Source organism: Camelus ferus, chromosome 10, assembly GCF_009834535.1.
Source record: "Camelus ferus isolate YT-003-E chromosome 10, BCGSAC_Cfer_1.0, whole genome shotgun sequence".
Lineage (NCBI taxonomy): Eukaryota > Metazoa > Chordata > Mammalia > Artiodactyla > Camelidae > Camelus > Camelus ferus.
Window position 1 is genome coordinate 47,109,503 of NC_045705.1, and position 23,459 is coordinate 47,132,961.

A 23,459-nucleotide genomic window follows, 5' to 3' on the forward strand; every position below is an offset into this window, starting at 1 on the left:
AATAAGAATGAACACACTTATTTCAGCCTTGCTAATAAGTGGAGGAAAGGGTAAGAGAGAATAATATTCTGTCTCTAAAATTACACTGGTGACATGTAGGGAAGTGGATTCATGCCACTGCTTAGAAAAGCCATTTCCCATTCATTTCTTCCAATTTCAATGACTTCCACCTGTATGTGGGTTTCAACTCTTTTTATGTAGGGCAAGATTACTTTTCTGATCTATGGTCTCTGTCTGTCTCTATTCCTGACGTCTTATCATCTGACTTTTGCAACCTCAGTCCATTTGTGTTCTCTAATTGCAGTATGGCTGTCCATTCACATTCCTGGTCAAGGTGCAGCTGAAAACCCAGCTAAATTAGAGCAGTAGCTGCTCCTGGACAGAGTAGAGATAATCCATATGCAGTTAGGTTAAGTGGAAATTGATAATATCCTTAGAAAAGCTAGTTACAAATGTTGATATTATTGAAGCTTTGTGAGGAGCTAGATCCTAGTGGAATTAGTTAGGGATGTCTTTATAAAGAAGGTAATTTTGATCATTGATATTGATGAGAGTAATGTAGTTCAGTGTTCATTATTCCACTTAGATGAACAAGAATAGATGAAAACCTAAAAATGGTGCCAGTGATTATCATGATTGTATTTTCAGAAATGAAAATTGAAACCAAATATAATTGGACAAAGGACATTTTAATTTAATAATAAGAGTAGGTATCATTTATTGAGTACTTAGGTGATAGGCACTGCCCTAAGTCCTTTTTTCCTTTCTCACAACAACAATTTGAGGATATAATTATAACTCCATCCTATAAAAAGGCAGAGTCTAACTCCCAAACCTTTGACTATGGGTAAGCCTTGGTGACTTACTATTGAATAGATTGCATTGACAGTTATAGGGCATGATTTCCCAGACTAGATTAGAAACAGCAATACAGCTTTCACCTAACTCATGCATTTTTCGAGGAACTATTTCTGAACTACCTCCCGAACTACCTCCTGAACCATGATATAAGAAGTACAGCCAGTTTGAAGCCAACATACTGGAGAGAAAAGATCCTGTGGAGAGATCACGTAGACATAGAGGAAGATGTTTAAGGAACCCCAGCTTCCAACCCTGAGCTCTTTAAATGTTCACATCCTTGAGTAGAGAAGTCTTTGAGATGACTCCAGCCTTAGCCACTGACTTAATGGGAACCTCATGAGAGACCTTGAGATAGAATCGCCCAGCCCAGATGCTCCTGAATTTGTGACCCATGGAAATCATTAAAAATAATAAATTACTATTGTTGTTTTAAGCACTAAGTTTTAGGGTTTTTTTTTTTTTTAAATAAATAGATGACTAATACAAGGTATTTTGGTAATTCCTGGATTAGGATTAATGATGTAGTGGAATTCCTGTCTTAAAAGTAGGTAAAGCTCCTCTCTGGAAATACAAGGCAAAGTTTTAGAAGGTAAGTGTTATTGAAATTATGGCATCTTTTACTGTTGAGAGTGATTTTATAGTCCTGTGGAAAGGAAAAATCACTGGATTGGGTGTCAGAAAATCTACATTTAGATTTTAGCTCTTCCAGTTCTACCTGTGTGATGTGGGGAAAAGTACATAACTTTCCAAGTGTTAATTTTCTTCTTGCTGAGAATGAAAATGTAGAACTTTGGTATTCAGTTCTTGGCAACACGTTTTTAGAGCAACATTTAGAGTCTGGAATGTATCAGAGGAGAATGATGAAGGGTCTGGAAACCTTGTCAAATGAGAAATAGGTGTAGAAACCAGAGGGATTTCACCTAGAAAAGGACTATTAAGTTAATCCCTCCCTTAAGATGCTTTGAACAACTGTAACTTGGAAGAGAAAATAAATTGATTTTATGTATCTTTTGAGGGCAAACAGGATAATGGGTGATAATGATTAGGATCTAGATTTTAGCTGATCAAGTATTCCTTTATAAATAATTAGATTTATCAGAAAATATTATTTGACAGACTTAAACTGAAGAAATGCCAAGGAAAGAAATCTTCATTATTTTTTCTGGGTTCAATAAAAGGAAACTATAATGTTCTAATCCTCTAGACATTTTCAAGAAGGCAAAACTCTGTTCTCTTAAATTCTTTTTAACATTTCCTCCAAGTATCTCTTTATAAAATGATTTTTGTTCTTCTTTATTACATGAGCAATATGTACATCAATGTTTATTAATGATAAATTGGAAAACACAAATAAGCAAAAAAGGAAAGAAAAATTACCAACAATCTCATCACCATTTAGAAGTTACTATAAATAATTTGGTGTATATCTTCCAAGTTTTTTTTTTTAATGACCATGTACATTTACCCTGCACACATATAACAAAATTGAAGTTACATACTAAATACTACAATATATCTGTTTGTTCATTGAATACATCTTTTCTTGTAGATAAATTATTTCTACAACTTTTTAGGTATTCATATGAAACCTTGAAATTAGTATTTATTTTCTGATTAAAAGTGTTATTTATGATAGAACATTTGTAAAATATAGATAACCTCAAAAATAAAAAATATGACCTATTATTTCAATACTTAGAAGAACAATAACGTTTTGTTGGATAGTCTGTTGTCTTTTCTCTGTACGTAATTTTTTCTTAAAAAAGTATATTGATGTTTCTCACTAACATACTTTTTACTGGTAATATGTTCTGAATAGTCCCACATCATTAAATTTTATGCAAAAATGTGATTTCCAATAAGTTAAAATTATTCCACCATTTGGATAAAACCATAATGCCCTCAAATAATCACTACAATTTGACATGCAAGTTGCCGCTCATTATTCATCACTATAAACATCACCAAATTTAACATATATAATATTGTTTTGAATGACTATGTGGTATTCCATTGTGTAGCTATACCATCTTTTACTGAATGAATGACTTATTTTTTAATATCTCAGTTCTTAACGTTTTGTTTAAATAAGCAATCCTGTCATTGCCAGAGCAAATATTTACCCTTATCCTTAATTTTTTGATTATTTTTGAAATCTTTGGTGAATAGTTGTTTCATCAGCCAACAGTGTTCTTAACATTTTGCTTGATATTTTGGAGGCAAATAGAAGCATAAGACATGACCCCAAATCCTTTAAGAGCTAAAATTTAGTTGCAAATATGACTAAAACATGCAAAATAGTAATGAATAATTTATTTTAGTATATTATTAAATGCTAAGTTGCATGGTTCTGATTAAGTGTTTCGATGTGTAGTTCAGTGGGTAGGAGGATAGTGAGGCCTAGAAGTCAGGGAGGACTTCAAGGATGAAAAGCAGTTTGATCTGAGCTTTGAAGAGTGGGTTGAGGTCATAGTCAAAGAGAATGTAGTACATTCTAGGGGAAAGGAGCAAACTCACAGAGGCTCAAAAATTTGAGTATGCTTGCTGTATTCATAGTACTATGAGAAGGCTTTTTAAGTTTAATGTTATTTTAATGCCATTGCTATGCAATCAGTTTTTAATAACTTCTGAAATAGCTAGGCAATATTTATTTTAATCTGTTTTTTCAATTTTATTAAGAAATAATTGACATACAATATTGTATTTGTTTATGGTATACAACGTAATGATTTGACATATGTATATATTATGAAAGGATTACCACTGTAAGTTTAGTTAACATCCATCACCTCATGTATGTTTTGTTTTTAGTATTTACTTCTCTATCCCTTCAGACATGGAAACATCTTAATTATATATTCTTAATTCGTGAAAATTGCTTGTCTTTTCTAGAAACTTTGCCTAATGACTATATTTTATATTACTGCATGCCTTTTTAGTCATCTACATACAATTTTTATACTGTGTTTAATCAATTTCCAGAGAAATGCTCTCTAGGTAATCTGAATCAATATTGCTTTAGTGTGTGCATTGGTTCTGGGATCCTTTTAAATAATATTTTGAAATTCTCTTCACTGTTAGGTTTGGTGGGGCCACTGAGGTTAGGGGTTGAGAAAAAACAAACTTATCATAGATTTCTTTGAATGAGTTAATGCTTATTTAGGGTCCCATATGCTCTGCTTTTTGTGATGTTAATGTGTTTAGTCATGTTATACAGTGGTTCTTTTCACAAGAATGATCAAAAGAATAGAAATAATTTCCTTTATGTTATTTTAAAAAATCACAAATAACCAACTTTCAAAAAATTTCATAATTGTATCTATATTATAATATTAAGGCAAAGCCTGTTTATTTCATTACTTTCTTAGGGATCAGTGTTTCTTAAATTAGGGTGCATCAGAATTAAAGGACCTGTGCATCAGAATCACTTGGATTGTTTATCAAACTTCATATTCTTGGGTCCTGCTTTTTGGGGTATGGGAGGAGGTGAAGGAATGTGTATTTTAACATACTTGCCAGGGAGTTCTACACATTAAAGTTTGAGAAGCACTGCTTTAGGAAAATATCATCTCAAATCTCTCCACAGCTATGCGGCAATGACAAGTATCAATACTCAGTGGATACTGTCACTGGGCATCTTGCTTCAACTGGTAGTTCATAGTTTGTTTTTAGGAAATTACAGAATAAGTTGAGCTTTTTTTCACCTTAAGAACGCTTACTTAAAAATTACTTATTCCTCAGAACAAAAACTAGAGATGCTTTGTCATGTTTCTTTTTCTAATTTGACATTATTGTCTTTTATTTAACAGTTATCTCTTCATTGTAAGTGTTTGGATTTATGTGCTTCTTTATTCAGATGAATCGACTATAGATAGGCCTCCTTCCATTCATGAAAAGCCAATATGTCTTAAGTTTTAGAAAGTTAAAAAATGAGGACCAGAAATGGTAAATTTTGCCCCTTTCCATTGCTCCTAAAAATAGTATAAGATGACTTATATGACTTAAGTCATTTATGATTTCATCTACTGCCTATGTTGCTGCCTTGGTGACATTGTTGAAAGTACTTCTTGTTGCTTTCTCGGAGAAATCATGACTTTTTAGCTTATTGGTGGTGTTGGGCCACCTTACCCAGATTATAGAGCTGAGGACAGTGTGGGTCATTGATGTGGGAACTCATTGTTATTGTCTGAGTGGGGGATAGCAGTGACCACATTCCATGATGTAAAAATAAGGAATGTAGTCTATCTAACAAGTAAGTGACATTGGTAAATAAGATTGTTTGAAATTAGTCCTGAGAGAAAAAAATGGTATTGTGTGGAGCCTAAATGCTCTAAGGACAACTGTTACTCAGGCTAGAGAGATACTTCTAGCATCTTTCCAATTCAATTTGGGAATGATGGGAACATTCTCTTTATTTTGATCAATGGTAAGTTACTTGTAGGTAACCACTTTTACGTAATTGTTATCTTGAATTGGTCTTCAATCTCTTAGGTTGAGTCAGAGTTTGTTTTTGATTTGTAGGCAATGATATGAGACTAATTTGCATCTGAAATGAAAGTGATCATAGCATAATTGATCAAATGGTGATTTTGATTCAAAAAAGTCTGGGTCACATTTCTGATAGGAACACTATTAGGAGTTCAAAATGGTTTTGGCAAATATAACTCGGTTTTTGTTTGCACAAAGTGGAAAATGAACTGGCTATTCCAAGGAGCCATGTACTAACTATAACTGGCATCTAAAAGAAGAGGCTCCTATACATCACTTTACATTAAATGAAATACAACATATTTCCTGGGGAAAGAAAAGATCTAGGAACAAGGTTAAGAGGAACTCTCTTTCCTGCCTGGCCCATTTATCTTATCCTGTTCAGTTTATTTCAACACAAATGTAATATGCATCTGCCCAGTGCTTGGCACTGTACAAACAATGGGAAAGTGGAAGAAGTTAATATTTGGCTCACAGTATTTTAAAACAGCTTTATTGAGATATAAAATACCCAGACCACACAATTTGCTTATTTAATGTGTATAATTCAATGGTTTACAGTATATTCACAGACTTCACAATACTCAATTTAGTTCAAGACTAGTATATTTTTTTCCTAAACAATTCCTTAAGTCCAGAAGGGAAGAAACCTCTTTGGCTCCATTCCTAGATCTGTTCCTTCTATCAGAATAATGGTCCCTACCATTTACCAAGGCACCACTGGCAATGAGCTCAGCACTGCGCCTAGTTGTTCACAGTACGTTATGTCATTTATATGCTACCCAATAACCATGAAAATAAGTTTTATTCCCACCCTATATACAATAACAATAATTCCTTAATACCTAGCATTTATTTGACACAATTATTATCTCATTTAATGTATATGGAAATGTAGTTCTCTAGACACCATTTTCCTTTCTTCCCCCCTCTCCTACCAGTGATTAACTCTGTAACTTTTGCCTCATGCTTCTCTCTTTGGTTCTTGATGCTTGCTGGGCATTTTTTTTTTTTTTTTAAGAAAGAGAGATATATAGGCACAATTAACATTTTCAAGCTTCTGATTAGAATTACAAAGGCTAGATGCTTTATTTCACACAATAAAAAATTTTCTTTATTGGGAAAGAGAATACGCATGCATAAATTGATAAGGGGAATGCAAGACTGCTGATGGACTATGGTCACATAATGGTTGCTTTAAACTCTCAGCTCTGCTTTAGAGAGATATAAAAGCCTTTTCTTTTTATAAACTCTTAGGTGTTTATTATTTGCAAGCTATTATTTTCTCATTGCAAATGGATCTAAGCCTCTAACCAATTAGCTAACTTCTCTGTACTATGAAATAATTCTTGGACAAGTGTTTCTGTAACGAACTTGTCCTCTTGTTAAAAACAAAGTAAAAACAAACCATTTTTATAATGCCATGTAAAAAAAATGTGTGTGACTATGTGCTGAAGTATCAGTGGTAAGGGTAAGGAATAGAAAGAGATTTCTGTAACTTTGATAGACATATATCTAGAAAAAAATGATATGCCTCAAACCCAGTACCCAAAAAAATTCAAGTCCGCTAACTTTCTCGTGCTGATTTAGGTATTTTATATCCTCTCTGGTGAATAGTTAACATTGGATTTTGAAGCTAATTTCTCTACTAGTTCTAAATTTAGAGATTTTTTTTGGTGATGTACATATTTTTGGGGATGTGGGAAGAACATTGCTAATACAAGTGCTAATTAAAAGAAAAACTTTTCCAATCCTAATAACTAATAATTAAATCTGGACTATTTTAAATGAAGGATATAAATGAGTAAGAAGTTAAAGTGTTCTTTTAAAAATTTAGTTGTTGCTCCGCTTAGGCTGCTTTCTAATTAAAAAAAAAAAACAGTTGGAATCTGCAATTCCAGGTTAATTCCTTTATTACCTCTATAGTGTTTAGTATTTCTTTTAAAGCAGAGATAGTTAATATATTTTATTTGTCTGTCTCAGCCTCAGCCTCTGTCATTCTGAGTTTGGGATTTTTCACCAATGATATGCAAAGAGACATGTTCTAATGGTTTTTACTTTATTTTGTTTTTCCAGGAGTCAGAGAATAATAAGTTATGTTCCCTATATTCCTTCCGAAATACCTCTACCTCACCACATAAGCCTGACGAAGGGAGTCGGGACCGCGAGATAATGACCAGTGTTACTTTTGGAACCCCAGAACGCCGCAAAGGGAGCCTTGCCGATGTGGTGGACACACTGAAACAGAAGAAGCTTGAGGAAATGACTCGGACTGAACAAGAGGGTATGTGTGGACTTAACTGTTGGCTTTATTCTTTTAAAGATTCCAGGCCTTAAAAAAAAAATGAGTGGGGTTTCAAGGGCCAGAGAAGTGCATAATTGGCACTAGTAAGAAAAAAGTTATTCAGAGGTTACCATGGTGATGGCAGATTGTGATCCATTAGAAGTGTTAAGCAGATAGCTCCATTTTTCTAAAACTTTGTGCATTTTACTTTGTTCTTAATAATAACAAACCAAGGTTTTAAACTGACTATAAGCCTTGCTTTGCAGAAAGGTAGTATGGGAATTTTCCCAGCTACTTTAGTTTTCATTTTTTCTCCCCTATTTCTTTTTGATGAATAGTGTTTTATTATGAAAATATCAACTGTTTAAAGAGGAAAAAACCCTAATTTATTTCTCCTTATTTTTATAAATATTATAAATTTATAAATATTATTATTTTACCTTCAAATGTTGTGGAATTGAGAGTTCAGAGTTTCTAATATTGTTAAACCTAAATGTTCAAGGGGGACATTCTTTGACATATGACACCTACTGAAACATTCCACATCCACCTTTTCTGCTCTCTCTACAAGAGTCCACTTAAGTGCACCTAGGTCCTAAAAAGCAGATGAAAGAAGACTCTCTAATTTATGTTTAAACTAAATAAATCAAGTCTAAGTGATTGCTATACTATGTATTTTCTTTCATTTTTTTATATACAGGTTTTAGGCTTTAAAAATGTAGGGTACTTAATGGCTCAGGATTATTACTAACATTGTAAGTTAAATTTAGACCTCTGTGGCATTGTAGGGAACTGGGGATATGATATAAGGGAATTTTTTATGTAACTTAATTTTATTCCTTTGAGGACTCAAAAGTTAAAAAATTTCAAATTAATTTTTGTGATGTGTCCACAACATCAGCAACTTTTGTGGAAGTTTCTAAAATGTATTACATGCTTCCCTGTCTTACTAACCAGATTATATGGCACAAAATGTAAATTTGTTTTGATGACTCAGGGTAATAATGCAGTAGACTATGAACTCCAATACCTAGCTAACAGTCATGTGACCCTGGGTAAGTTCTTCAATCTCCCTGAGCCACATATTGAAATTTGGTATGGTACCAATGCCTGACTTCTTACCTCAAACATTTTGAGAATTAACTATAATAATTAATATAAAGTACCTTATGAACTGTAAATTATATAAATTTGAGGTATTATGATGATTATTATATTTTAAATGTAATTACTTTCCCATGGTATAATGTAATTATTCCCAAGAGATCATTGAATTAATTAGGACAGTTTGGTTTTATGGTCATTTCTCTGCAATTATGAAATTTTGGAGTTCTTGTATCAGCTTGATATAGATATCTTTTTTGGTGTGTGTGTGTGTGTGCGCGTGCATGCGTTGGTTTCTTTTCCATTAATGTCAGGTTACTTCTTGCTCAGTTGTGAATAATTTCTAATTTGCTTCTACTATTCATCTACCAATTATGAAATTAGATGGTCATAACATTCTGGACTATATTTAGAATATGCACAAATATATCTGGGTGAGCTGCTGAGAGATTCTGGGTAATAGAAATGATCTTTAGTGTATGGACTTCATGCTGACTCTTCTAGGCTGCTCAGAGATTTTATATTTCTCATTCTTGGCTATGTTCTGGAATAACTGAGGCTGCCAGATTAATAAACTGAATAAATGAGATTGGTAGATTACTTTTGTGATTCACCAAAAAGATGGTTTTAGTTCTTTAAGAAAGTGGTTTTCAAAGTACTTTAGAAGGCTCTATTGTGTAAAAATTAAAAAACTGATTTGTGATTATTTTTTTGGGGGTGAGGGTCTGGACTGCTAGGGAATTTGAAATCATTCTTCTCTTACAAGTAATAATAATTAGTTTTTTAGTCTTCCTCTTCATTACTGAGTGTTATAGATTTGATACAAGAGAGACACTTGCAGGATGAGACCTCTCATTTAAGAATCTTTTATCATATTTTTACTGTGGAAGAATATTTTTATGTACTTCACAGAACTTTGTTTTCTACAGTACATATATTTTAGGCATCAGAAATTCAGGCATTTTTAGTGTATATTAATATATATAATATTTTAAGGATAAGTATGAAATGATAAAAAGCATGCTCACCAACTTTACAGAATTCAAAAATCTGGGAGGAACACTGAATATAATGTACAAAAGAAACAAAGCTAAAGTTTTGAAAAACTGAAAATATAAATTTAAAACTAATCTATCAAGATAAAATTTAATAGATTTTATTGTCAAGTCCAGAGGCTGTGACCAAAATTCCTATCTGCACAACTAATTACTGAAGGAAATTTAAATAGCAGACACATGAATTAAAAAATATGAGTTTTAGGTGACAGAAAGTGCAGTGGGGTTAGCGTGGTGAATATTGCCAAAAAAATTGTCCGTGCTATCTCACTCAGCATTACTGGAATTACAGTATGTAGCATTCAAGAAGTGGTAGTATCGTTGAACTCCCTGCTCAATAGAATGCATCTGAAGTATTGTGTTGAGTTGAGAATTACTATACTTTAAGATGGACTCAAAAGCATTGGGATATTCTCAGAGGAGGACAATTGACATGATAACAGAAACAGAAATGTATAATAAGAGGAGTGACTGAAGGAACTAGTAATATTAGCCCTAGAGAAAAGAAGATCAAGGATGACATGATGGTTGTCTTTAAAAATTAGTCATATAGAGGAGGGACTGGGTTTTTCTGTCTAGCTCCATGAAGATAAAATACGGATCAGTGACAAGAAGGTACAAGGAACCAGATTATCATTTATAACAAGACTAATGGTCTAACAGTGTAGCTATGTACAGAATAATCTTTGGAAGATAATTAATTGTCTTTGGAAGTACAGAGCAATCTTAATTGACATTTTAAAGCTATTGTAGAGGACAGAAGATTGCTCTTTTTCCAATGCCAAGACTATGATTTTTTATAAACAATATGCTTACATAATATTCTATAGTTCACGGTTTATTTTTTTAAACCCTATTCAAGACTACATAGTATAATGATTATTTTTCTAAAAAGAAGTTTTTCTCCTTATTTTGTTATATTAGAACTGAGGTATTCTTACTAGCTTACTTTTTTTTTTTTTTTTTTTTTTGGCCATTGATTCCTTTGGTGGCTTGGTGAAGCCTACGGGTCCATTCTTATTTTAGATGCATAAAGTAAAATCCATGGAATTATAGAGAAAATGAATTATATTAAAATATTAAGTAATTTTAAAGTTTTGTGACATGGTAGAAAGTACTACTTCACTAATGCATTAAACATAATATCTAGTGGAGGAACTAAAAACATAATTTTGAAGTAGTGATAAACATAAAAGACATTTTGGGGTATCTTCAACAAGTACAATGTGAAATAAAAATATATTGTGATTCTGTGGATTACAATGTCATACATAGTATGAATTCATGGTTTGTTGTCTGCATCTATAATTTAAAGAAACACAAAATTTCAGTTAAAAGTTGGTGAAAAAGGATTTTTTTCCATATGAGTTCACACACTTCCTGAATTCTGTAGATAGACTCTTGGGATTTGTGGACCCTAGGTTAAGAACTTATATACTATAGGATATGGCACACCTATAGTGAATAAAACAATAGTCTTTAACTTTAAAGAGTTCATATTCTAGAAAGATATATGAAACATATACAAAATGAACTCTAATTCAACGTCCAATATATGATAAACTCCATGAGAGCTATATAGGTAAAATGTTATAGGAATTTACAAGACAGATTATACCTGCCTAGGAAGCCATGGAAATTTTCAGTAGGAAAATGGATCTTAACTGGTCTTAGAGGATGAAAGGATTTATATAGGTAGAAATGGAAGGGAGGGACATTACAGTCAAAAGGAATGGGCAGAGAGCTTTAAAACAGCCAGGAGTTCAGGTTCTAATTTAAAGTAAGTGAAGATGGATATGGGATATAAGACTGAAAAGGTAGGTTCTGTTCAGATCACGGAGGCCCTTAAATTCTTTGCTAAGGAGTTTGAACTCTACATTGAAAGTTATGGAGGAACCATTGACTACTTTTTAGCACAGTAACATGATGGATTAGAGCTTTTCTCTAGGAAAGTTAAGCTGGCAGCACTGTGTCAGATCTATGGCAGTGTGGAGAGACATTAAGGAAATTGTTTCAGGCTAGAGATAATGAGGGCCTGAACTAAGGAAGCAGAAACAAGAAAGGAAGAAGGGGTGCATATGGAAAAGACATTAGGATATAGAATTGTTGGGACTTGACATTTAAAGTGAGGAGATCAAGAGAGAGGAATGGTTTAAAGATAACTCAGTGAAAAGGATGATGGTACTACAGTTAATGGAAATAAAAGAAGTAGAGCAACATGTTTTGGAGAATGGAAGCAATGAGGATCTCTATTTTTTATTTGAATTTGATTCTTAATTTTAATTATCCACTTAGAGCAATAGAACAGAACAGTATAATGGGAGAATAGAAATAATTAGAGAAAAGATCATTAATAAGCTTCTGATAGATATTCTGATTCTATAATAATTATATTCTAGGTCTTAAGAGGTATAATAGCTCACCAAAATTTGACTGGCTTTGACCTTTTAAAGCCTCGTCTCCTCATTTGGGAAATTCCTTATCCCATGGGACGTATAAGAACTTTCAAATGCATTAATCACGTCTCCCTCACTTCTGCTTTCTGGTTTGAAGGCTATACTTCATGAGTGACAAGCCTGTGTGATTGACATAATAAATGACCTTTTCTGAGTCATTCTTGTCCTGGAGAATGTTTTGACTCTATCAGACTGAGTATACCCTCCTTCTCACTTCCTCTCATATTCAGGAATTGATCTATAAAAAGTTTATCTATTATGGTCTATTTTTAAACAATATATACATGATAAAACAAAAACTCCACATAGAATAGTGAAGTTTTTCCCTTACAGGTTGATTCTTTCATTAACCAAGTAACTGTCCAGTATTTTATCTGCCATTCTCTCAAGAGGTGTCATTTCCAAAGCAGTGATTTGACTGGATTGCTGAAACACTGATGAACAAAGGTGTTCTGTCTGAAGTGCCTCTTCTGAAAGTGAGATTTGTGGGAAAATAGGGAAGGCTTCTGTTTTGCTGTAAATTAAACCCTGATTTTTCTGCCATAGACAGATAGATAAGTTGGTAGGTAGGTAGACAGATGCATGGAAAAATGGATGGATGGACAGAAAGAAAGAATATCAGAATCTACCTTTTAAAACACTGTTGGCATTGGTGGGTATAGTATGCAGAAAGACTTTGATTAATAGATTCAGGTTAAAGTGCTTCTAAGATAAAAATCTTTCAGCTAGGATTAAATGATGAATCTTAGTTATCCTTGTGTCACCCATCTTGTTGCCAGTGTAGCTGGGCTCTAGCATAAGCGACAGTTGTCAGAAAATGAATACTTTATAAAGGACTTCTATATCTAAATACATATATTTAATCAGAGAGTCCTTTGGCTTCTGAAAATAAGTTGTCTAATGAGAATTTCATTTGAGCAGCTGCAACTGAGGAGGTCAACAGGCATTGCCTAGGAGAATATGGCCCAGCTGGTTAAATCTGGTTGTTGTCGTGATTTAAATGGTCAAGTGCTGCTTGTAATCCAGGACCGTCTGTTTGTAAAGGGAAGAGTGAGTGCTTCAGCATAATGTACAGCTGTTTTAATCTCTCTTTAATAATAGTGCTTCAGCCACTATCATGTCTTGTATATCATACTACTAAGTATATGATCCTAGGCCAGGTGAACCGGTTTGGGTCAGGTTCTGGAATCCTGTGAGACTGCAGAGAAAGGGATACAATGATATAAACCTCAGATCTAACAAAAGAAGATTTTCTTTCTGACTTTTTGCTCTTTTGAAAGACTTATTTTTTAGGTAATAATTATTTTGATCAAAAGAGAGCGATAAAGCTTGTAGTTAGATAGAAATATTAGAATAAATGAATTCTCTATTTAATAGAATAAATATTAGAATAAATAAATCCTCTAGACTTAATGGAAAGTATGCAGGGTTTAGGTACAGTTCTGTAGGATTTATGTTGGTCAGAAATTAGAGTATTTGTCCAGTGAAATTGTGTGCTTCAAGATATTGTAGTAATGAAAGTATGTAGATTCATTTGACTGTGTATATAGAGAAAGGGCAGGAGCATTTGAGCTGTGGATTCCTGATGGGATAGGCTTTCCAATGGATTATGCAGCTGTTACCCAGCACAAGAAAGAACACGTGTTTATGTATCTGATGGATTATTATCGTTATACACATCTCTAAATAATAATTTGGATTTCTACATATATTTTCACCGAATTATATTTAGTTAGCATATATGTTGATATGTATCACTCATCTGGCTTTTGCTGTACTAAAGGAGTGTGGTATAGTTTAAACAATGGGAAAGTCATATTTTTTTTGAGTGAGCTAGATCTGGGTTTGAATATAAGTCCTAATATTTAGTGAGGCAGTACAGCCTACTGATTAATAGTTTGGGCTCTGGAGCAAGGTTGCCTGCGTTTGAATCTCAGTTCAGCATTTGCCAGGTGGTAAACATCAGGCACCTTTCTGTGTTTTCTCAGCCAAGTATTAGACATAATTATAGTGCTATCATGATGAGATCCAGATTTAGTTAATGCAACAAAAGCATTTAGAGCATTACCAGAGCATAGTAAGTGCTCAATAAATGTAGCCAGCATTACTTCCTAGCCTTGGACACATTATTTCCTCCTTTTGTCTTTCAGTTTCCTCATCTATAAAACAAGATGAAATACCTACTTTGCAGGGTTGTGTGAGAATTTTACATAATATAATATAAAATACATAGCTTCTATAATCATTATTACTATTGCTATTATAACTAGTACCAGTGTTATTATTTGAAGAAACATTTTTTAAAGAGAAATATTACAAGAATCTCATCCTGCACCATAGAGAGAATCATAGAAAATGTCCCATGGTGTTAGGGGATTTGGCATTTGGCAGCAATGGCATACTTGTTTTCTGGAAGAGCAATTCAGTTGAACTCTCCTTTCAGGCTTTTTGGAAAAGCTGATACTAAAGTTTCCCCCACTGGAAGCCAATCTTCCCTGCTGAGAAATATGTGGAATATGATGTTGTCAGCTAGAGAGACTGGTAAAGCCGCGGATGAGGTTTTTAGATACTACGTAGTTAAGAGCACTGTGTTCCTGTTAAAGAAAAAATCTATTAAAAGTCCGCGCTTAAGAAAAAAAGTTTAAGCATTCATACCATGCTGGAACATCAGCAGAATCTTTTAAGGCAAAATTTATGGATATTGTATTTTACCACTGCTCTGATTGAAGGTTATATTGGTGAAGCATTTAGAATATCTGAGATCCAAACCTTTCTTTATATTTCTCATTCATGGGGGAAACTTGAAAGGTTTTGGATTTTTTTCATAAGAAATACATTAAGTATTCATTATAAAAACCCCCAGAATTATTATTTCAAATAAGTTGAAAATTTCAAGGCATTTAAATACTGAAGTTTCCCATGACAACTCATACTGTAGGTGAAGCAATCAGGTACACAGAGCAATGATGATGCAACTTCATTTTAACTGATTTTTTTCTTCTCTTTAAAATACATCTTTACCCTTCTATGATATTTGTGTCCTTGCTTCTATTTTAAAGAATTTTATCATATTCATAGCAAATATTTATCTAGTACCATATAGTTTATATAAACATATTTCTGAAAGTGTTGTACAATTAGGGATTAAAATGAGGAGCTAGAACTACCAGTTTTTGAGTTGTGGAAAAGAATAATGTTTTTATGTTTTTGTGTTAAGTATATTTGCTTTCTGATTCTCTGGAAACTGATCATCCTCTCATATAACTTTATAAAGGATGCAATGAGCCTGAATCCTGTGAATGCTAGACATTCTGAACAAATTTTGGTTATTTTAATTTGTTGTTTTGCAACTCCCATTTACAATGCTGGCAGTGTACTAGTTGATTGAATCCTTTTCTCAGCTTCATTTTGTTTGTCTCTGCCTTGAAAAGATACTTCAGATTTCTTGGCCCATTTCTATCTCCTCAGACTTAAAAGTTCTCTAAGGTTTTTCTCTATGAATGTTAAGAACAGATGCAGGCTGTTGCTTCTGATTTTCCCTGTTACTGACCTGGAAAGCAAGAAGTTGTTTTTGGTGTTTCGTTGCTTAAAAAGAGGTTGCAGCTTCCTCTGCATGGTTTGATGAAGTTAAGTCACATTCTCATACTGATTTTTGAAACTGTGAAGTTGAAGTGGATCATTAGCATTTTGCATTTTTCCCATTGAAAATTCATTAGGTTGACTTCTTCAGGATTTCTTCTGGGATTCTCAAAAGTGATAGAAGGCAGCTTTAAATCTATACATTTTTATTATACAATATATATGTAAAATCCAAAGAAAAATGAATAGAAATGGAAGTAGTAAACTTAAATATATGTTTACTGTGTAATGTTTGATACATATACAATTTAAGGCATAAAAATAAAACAAACACCTGTGAATTCATCATCCAACTTAATAAAAATTACTAGTACTATTGAATCTACCTCTGTTTTCTTCACCTATTCAATCCCTTTGTTTTCTGCATAGATATAACTACTGCCAGAACTTTGTGTTTAGAATCTTCCTCTTTTTTTTGTTTTAAGCTAGTTTTGTATATGTCCCTAAATAATATATTGTTTAGCTTTCTTTCAGAACTTTATAAAAATGGTATCACACTAACCTTCTATGGCTTGCTTTTTATACTCATAATTATACAGTTAGACTCTAAGATAAATTTTGCTGTGTGCAGCTCCAGTTCATTTTCACTTTTGTATAATGTTCCATACACTATCCTACAGAATGCTAGGTAAGAGTGTATTCCTCTTTTTACTGTCTCTGGATGTTTGGATGGCTTCTAGTTTTCTGCGAGTACAGACAATGGTGGTATGGACATTCTTGCACCTGTCTTCTGATACACATGTGCCTGAGCTTCTTCTTTAGGGTGTATTCCCAGGAGTAGAATTGCTGTTGACAAATTTTGTATTATTTTCCCACTCTGTTGGAAAACATTACACAAAGAAGTTGGGGCTGCAGTGTCTGTGTATATTATAATTCCCGAAAGCCTTACCTTTTGGTTCCACTTTCTTCAGAATGTCTAGTACAGGTTTCCTTTTACTGCTGAGCTTTTCAGAAGCTCACAAGAGGCTCTGATGGACCCTTCACTGTATTTTTTCTTTTTGTTGTATTTTAATAGAATGTCTCCAGCACTTCTTTTAATTATGAGCACCAGTGTATTGTCATTCTCCCTCTGGACTATGATTACTAGGTTTGTTAGGAAATGCACTTTTTCCCCCTTTTGATTCTTTTTATTGATGTTTACAGTGTGTGGTTTTTGAATTAAGGTAATTCCCCATCTCTAACTTTATCATCATGTTCATGATCATATTTTCCTTACATACCTACTTCAGATTCGGAATTAACTATCAAACCCTGTTGATTACTGGCACTGTTCTATCTAATCCGTTTATATTGAAATAGACAGTTTTTTCTAGCCAAACAGTTGGCTTATTAGTTGGAAATCTTCACCTCTTTCTTAGCATGTTTAATCTAAGAGTCTTTTCAGATATTGGCTTGGGTTTGATATGCATTCTTGTTTGACTCTGGCTACTTACTGAGTAGTACCCAATAATTAATTAGTTAGTTACTGAATTGTCTGATCTTAGCACTAGTTTCTTAATTTAGAAAATGAGGACATTGGTCTAGCATTAAAGGCCAAATTCTAAAATTCTATGCTGCTTTGATTTTCTTTTAGAATTTGTACCTAAATTTCAGTATCCACTATCAGTAATTTTCTGTTTCAAATGGTTTTCACAGTAAATGTCATCTGAACCAATCTCATGATTCATTTTCTCTTAATATGGTTGCAATTGTCCTTTGCTGTTCCCAATCTCTCTTTTCTGATGTTAGAATCTTTATGAAGATAGAGATAAAAGCTGCCATCCAATTTTGATGTCTGAAAAAGCCATTGTCCAATGAAGCACTTATAGACAAAGTCATGGATAATCGGCTTAGAAAGTGCTATACATGGTTTAAGAGATTGGCAAATGGAGGGTGGGGTTAGTAGGGTGGCATGATCCAGAAGAAGGTAAAGACTGATAATTCTACCTTTTGGCTGGGCTGTTGTAAAGGGGATTTGGAACTTAGATGGTATTTCTGGCCATAAATATTTGCCATATAAGGCAATGGGTTTAATGCTGAATAATTGTGTTACTTAGGTCTATCATAGCTTTCATAATTTATGTCTTGAGGGTTTAAGTATAACTTGAGGAGTCATCACTGAGGGACCAGACAAGTACATTCACAATGAAGTCACAGAATACAGGCCATCTACTAGCCTTACAAGGGAAGAAGTTAGAGGCCTGTGGACTTCCCGCTCATATAAAGAATTGAAATAAGAAAATACAAATAGATGGTTTAAAAATGGTAGTATAATGAAGAATAACTATGAAAAATGTGACAGAGTATTGAATTATTTGTAAGAATTATGGCACCAGCAATAAAAAGGGCAGAATTACTTTGCTAACGTATGATTTTTGAAGGAAGGCAACTTTAGTCCACAGGCAGTTTTTAGAGCAGCTAACAAACTGTATAATAGGATTCCATTCCACTCCAGATGCAGTGGGACTTAGCTTAACTGGATCTTTGTAGAAGATCCTTCAGGAATACCTTTTATCTTATACTTCTTGCTCCTGCCACAGATATGGAAGAAATGGGAAATTTAAGAATTAATGTATAAGCAATATGCTGTTTTGGAGCAATCTCCCTTTGTTTTCAGGTAGAAAAGGGAGACTAGGGGAAACTACCTTATGTATATAATGTACAAAGTTTGAAATACTATTCTTTGGTCTTTTTGATACTATTTAATAGTATTTATACAGTGGCAGTGTCAGTTTTGGAATACAGAGGACAGCAGCAAATAAATGTTGTTTGCTTATAAATATTATTGCCACTAAACTTATGTGTACAGAAATTCACATATTAATTTTATTTCTCCATTAGTAATTTTAATTTAATTCTCAAGCCCCCATTCTGACTAATAGAAGAAAGCCTGGCCTCATGTCCAGGTAGACTCAGTTACCTCAGGATTTAACTTTAGTCAGTTAGAATTATGTCCCTTTCACTTCTTCATTGTGTTATCTGATATCCAGAGGGCTTAGGCATTTTACTGTCATTGGGGCATTGGTATCTAGTAGTGAACATCAGTCTCTATTATGCTTGGAATAAAATTCATTGCTTAAAATCCAAACATTGTACTTTGGTTTTCAAGACTCCTATTGTATTACTTTTTTTCTCAGGCCACTCCAGCTGTATGCACCATTAAAAAAATTTTTTTTTCTTCAAGCATGCCTTAGTTCCTTTGCATTTGCTTTTCCCTGTATCTAGAATTATTTTCCTTTAGATCTATGCATATTGGTTCCTCTTTAGTTTATTATTTATTTATTCATTTTTTTAAGAATACATTTCTTAGATATGCCCTATTTATTTCAAACAATGGTAAGAATGTCTCTCATTTACTGTGTAGCTCCTCCACTGATTACTTGCTGTGCAGTCAGTATCAGCGTCAGAGGTAAGGTGTATTTTGGTAACTGATGGAGACTAACTTCTTTGAATTTTTTTTTCTAGCTTAATTTTTTTTTCTAATACTTAATTCATTATCTCCCACATCTACTGTGCTTTTTCTTTTTGCTTTGATATGAATATAACTTGGACACATTCTTAGTCACATTAGAGCCACATTACACATCATTAGAATTTGGTTCCTAGAGTTCTTTTGTGATCTTTCTCTTGTGAGCGTTTTGATTAAGAAACTTAGAGATGTAACCATCTCATGACAAGCTTTCTTATCTAAAGAGCCAGCACGGTGTTAAGTTGAATTAGTTATTTAGTCCAGCATACTTCATGCTTCCCCCTACCCAGAATAACCGTCTATCTCCCTTCTGCTTATCTAAGTTTTCCATCTGTCCATTTTACAATACATAAAATCCAGATAATATCTGGTCTGCTGCTGACTACTTTAGGCCTCATGACTTCCTCCTTGTATAAAATTTGTGGAGTCTTAAAAAAAAGTCGATCTCATAGAAGTAGAGAGTAGGAAAGTTGTTGTCAAGGTCTGTGGGTAGGTGGGGGAAACAGGGAGAGGTTGGTAAAAGGGTAAAACTTTCTGTTGTAAATGAGGAAGGTCTGAGGATATAATGTATAACATGGTGACTATAGTTGATAACACTGTATTATATAAATGAAAATGTCTAAGTTTAGCAGATTTTAGCAGAGTAGAACTTCAATAGATGAGGTGATAGATATATTAATGAACTCAGTGGGGGGAATCCTTTCACAGTGTGTCTATATATCAAATCGTCACTTGCATACTCTAAATATCTTACAATTTTGTTTGTCAGTTATACCTCAGTAAAGCTAAAAATGAAACCATATACCACTCCATTTATCAGTAGATTATAGCTTTATATTTGCTGTTTTTTTAAATTGAGATTTTTATTAAGATAATTATAGATTCACATGCAGTTGTAAGAAATAATTTAGAGAGATCCAGTGTACACTTTGTCCATTTTCCCCCAGTGACAACATTTTGCAAAACTGTCACATACTATTATATCCAGTTGATTGACATTGGTACGATCCACTGACCTTACTCATATTTTTCAGTTTTAATTGTACTCACTTGTGTGTGGCTGTGCATATTAGGTTCTCTACAGTTTTGTCACCTGTAAGTCACTTATATAGGTTCACGTAATCACTACCACAATCAAGATATTAAGTAGTTTCAACACCACAAGGATCTCTTGTATTGCTCTTCTATAATTATTACTCACCTTCTCTATTCTAACACCCCTCACCCTCTGTACCATACCTCTGTCAACCACTAATGTGTTCTTCATTTCTAACATTTTGTTATTTCAAAGATGTTATATAAATGGATTTATACAGTACCTAATTTTTTGGAATTGGCTTAAAAAAACAGCATAATTCCATGGAGATTCATCCAAGTTGTTGCATGTATCAATAATTCATACTATTTTTTTTATTGCTAAGCAGTATTCAATGGTATGTATGACTTGTATGTGTCTGTTTAATCATTCACCAGCTGAAGGATGTCAATTTAAACATCCAGTTTTTGGCTATTACAACTAAAGTTACTGTGAACATTTGTGTACAGGTTTTTGTGTGAACGTAAGTTTTCATTTCTCTGGGATTCATGGCCACAGGTACAATTGCTAGGTTGCATGGTAATTGATGCTTAGTTTTATAAGAAACTTCCAAACTGTATTTCAGAATATCTGTACCATTTTACATTCCCACCGGCAACATACAGGTGATCCAGTTTCTCTGCATCTTTGTTAGCATTTGGTTTTGTCATGCTTATTAGCCATTCTGATAGATATATATGTAGTTTTTTGGGGGGGGGTGGTAATTAGGTTTATTTATTTATTCTTGGAGGAGGTCCTGGGGATTGAACCCAGGACCTCTTGCATGCTAAGAACACACTCTACCACTTGAGCTACTCCCTTCCGCCAGTATATAGGTAGTTTTAAATTGTATTTCTTTCATGCCTAATGATGTTGAACATTACTTTATGTGCTTGTTTGCCATCTGTATATCTTTCCTCTTTAGTGAAATGTCTATCCATGTCTTTTGTCTATTTTTTAATTAGATTTTTTTAAACTTTGAGTTGTGAGAGTGTTTTTTGTTATTCTAGTTACTAGTCCTATGGTGAATATGTGCTTTGCAAATATTTTCTCACTGTCTGTGGTTTGACTTTTCATCCTTTTTACCATAGACTTTCACAGAGCAAATGTTTATAATTTTGAAGAGGACCAATTAAACAATTTTTAATTTTATGGATCATGCTTTTTGTGTCAAGTCTGTGAATACTTTGCCTAGCTCTATATTTTAAACATTTTCTCCTGTGTTTTCTTTGCTAAAAGATTTATAGTTTTACATTTTACATTTAAGTCTATAATCCATTTAGGGTCATTTTTTGTATAAGGTGTGAGGTTTGGGTCACATTTTTATATGAAGTGTGACACTGAGGTTTTATTTTTTTGAGTTAGCAAGGTCATAGGATACAAGATCAACTCATAAAAACCAATAGCATTTCTATATATTAGCAATGGACATATGAAAACCAAAATTTAAAACACAGTGCTATTTACAATTGCTCCAAATAAAATGAAAAGCCTAAACACATACTTAACAAAACATGTACGAGATCTGATGCTGAAATTACAAAATGCTGGTAAAAGAAAGACTTAAATAAATGGCAAGACGCTCTGCATCCTGAATTGGAAGACTCATAAAGACTGGTAAAGATGTCAGTGTTCCCCCAAATGATCTCTATGTTTAATGCAATTCCTATCAAAATCTCAGCAAGACTTTCATGCACATAGACAAGCTTATTCTAAAATTTATATAGAAAGGGATAGGCCCTAGAATAGCTAAGATAATCTTGACAAAGGATAATAAAATGTTAGGAGTCACTCTATCCAATGTAGAGTAGCTATAATAATCAAAACAATGTGGTTTTGGCAGAGAAATAGACATATGATCAATGGAACAGAATAGAGAACCCACAAATAGAACCACCAAAATATGCTCAACTGATTTTTGACAGATGAAAAGTATTATTTGCTATTTTACATTTATTGATCTTGCCTCCCAAGAAGATTTTAGTTTCCTTGAGGACACAGGTCATATCTTTAGTCTTTCTTCACACACTTAGTATAGATCTTAGTAAGTAATATGCATTAACCTAAAAATCTGTTGATTTATAAAAGATTTCAGAGAGATGAATAATATCATGGCTCAAAGGAGATGAATAGATTCAGTTTTTAGGGAATGTCTCTTTCGTTAAGCTAAGTATAATATACATATTTAAGTGCACACATATATATGCTCATTATTTCCATAAACATTTATTAAGCCCTTTCATCTGGCAGTGTAGTGGGCCTGGGTTGGGGAGAGGAAAAGTGGAAAGTGGAGAAGAAGAAAGTGAATACAGAGGTGAATAAATAATGGTTTTTAGTAGCTCTTAGTTTAGTGGGAGAAGCACATGCACGTAGAGTAATTATAGTAAGTGTTATAGTAGAAGGAACTATAAAATGCTGGAGTATGGTATCATTTTGTCTAGAAGACCTAGGAGAGGAGTTAGGCATTATAGGCATTTGAGCTAGATTTTGATTAACTATGAGCTATTCATAGTGAAGAAGAGATATAACAGAATCCCAGGTATAGAGGAGAGCAAGTATAAAGTTTCAGTGGTATGAATAAATCTGTGAGTTTGGTGGATTCAAGAGGTCTGGTGTGGTTAGGATAGGAGACGCGACTTAAAAATGGACTGAAGCCTCTGTAAAGAGTTTAAATTTTATCTTTTGGGTGGTAGGGAGCAGTTGAACACTTCTGTAGGAGGATGAGTGACATAACTGGACACATTTCTTAGAAAAGTAACTTTGGTAGCGTTTTGACTATCCATTGGAAAGAGGCATGGCCAAATGCAGGAAAATCTGTTAGTAGGCTATTTTAATGGGGTACACATGTACTGATAAAAGTCTGTTAAACAACTAAGGCAGTGGCAGGGGTTAGGGAGGAGGAATCAGTTTTAAGATAGATATTTAAGTTGCTAATTAGGTGTGGGGTGTGAGGTTGGGGAGAGAGTCAAAGACCATTGAAGTATCCTGGCAGAGAGGATCAATAGTGAGACTATTACGATGGTGAATATCGATAGGTGAGAAGGTTTAG

At 33.5% G+C, this 23,459-nt stretch overlaps 1 protein-coding gene across 27 annotated transcripts in view; it reads left to right on the plus strand.

The window, feature by feature from the left end:
• Nucleotides 1-23,459, plus strand: part of SOX6 (SRY-box transcription factor 6) — a 556,391-nt gene that overhangs the window by 237,714 nt on the left and 295,218 nt on the right. For all 27 annotated transcript variants that reach the window (XM_032488948.1, XM_032488938.1, XM_032488944.1 and 24 more), the window contains one exon: nucleotides 7,426-7,633. In XM_032488948.1, the coding sequence (XP_032344839.1) occupies nucleotides 7,426-7,633 (208 nt within the window). The remainder of the gene's footprint in view (nucleotides 1-7,425; nucleotides 7,634-23,459) is intronic.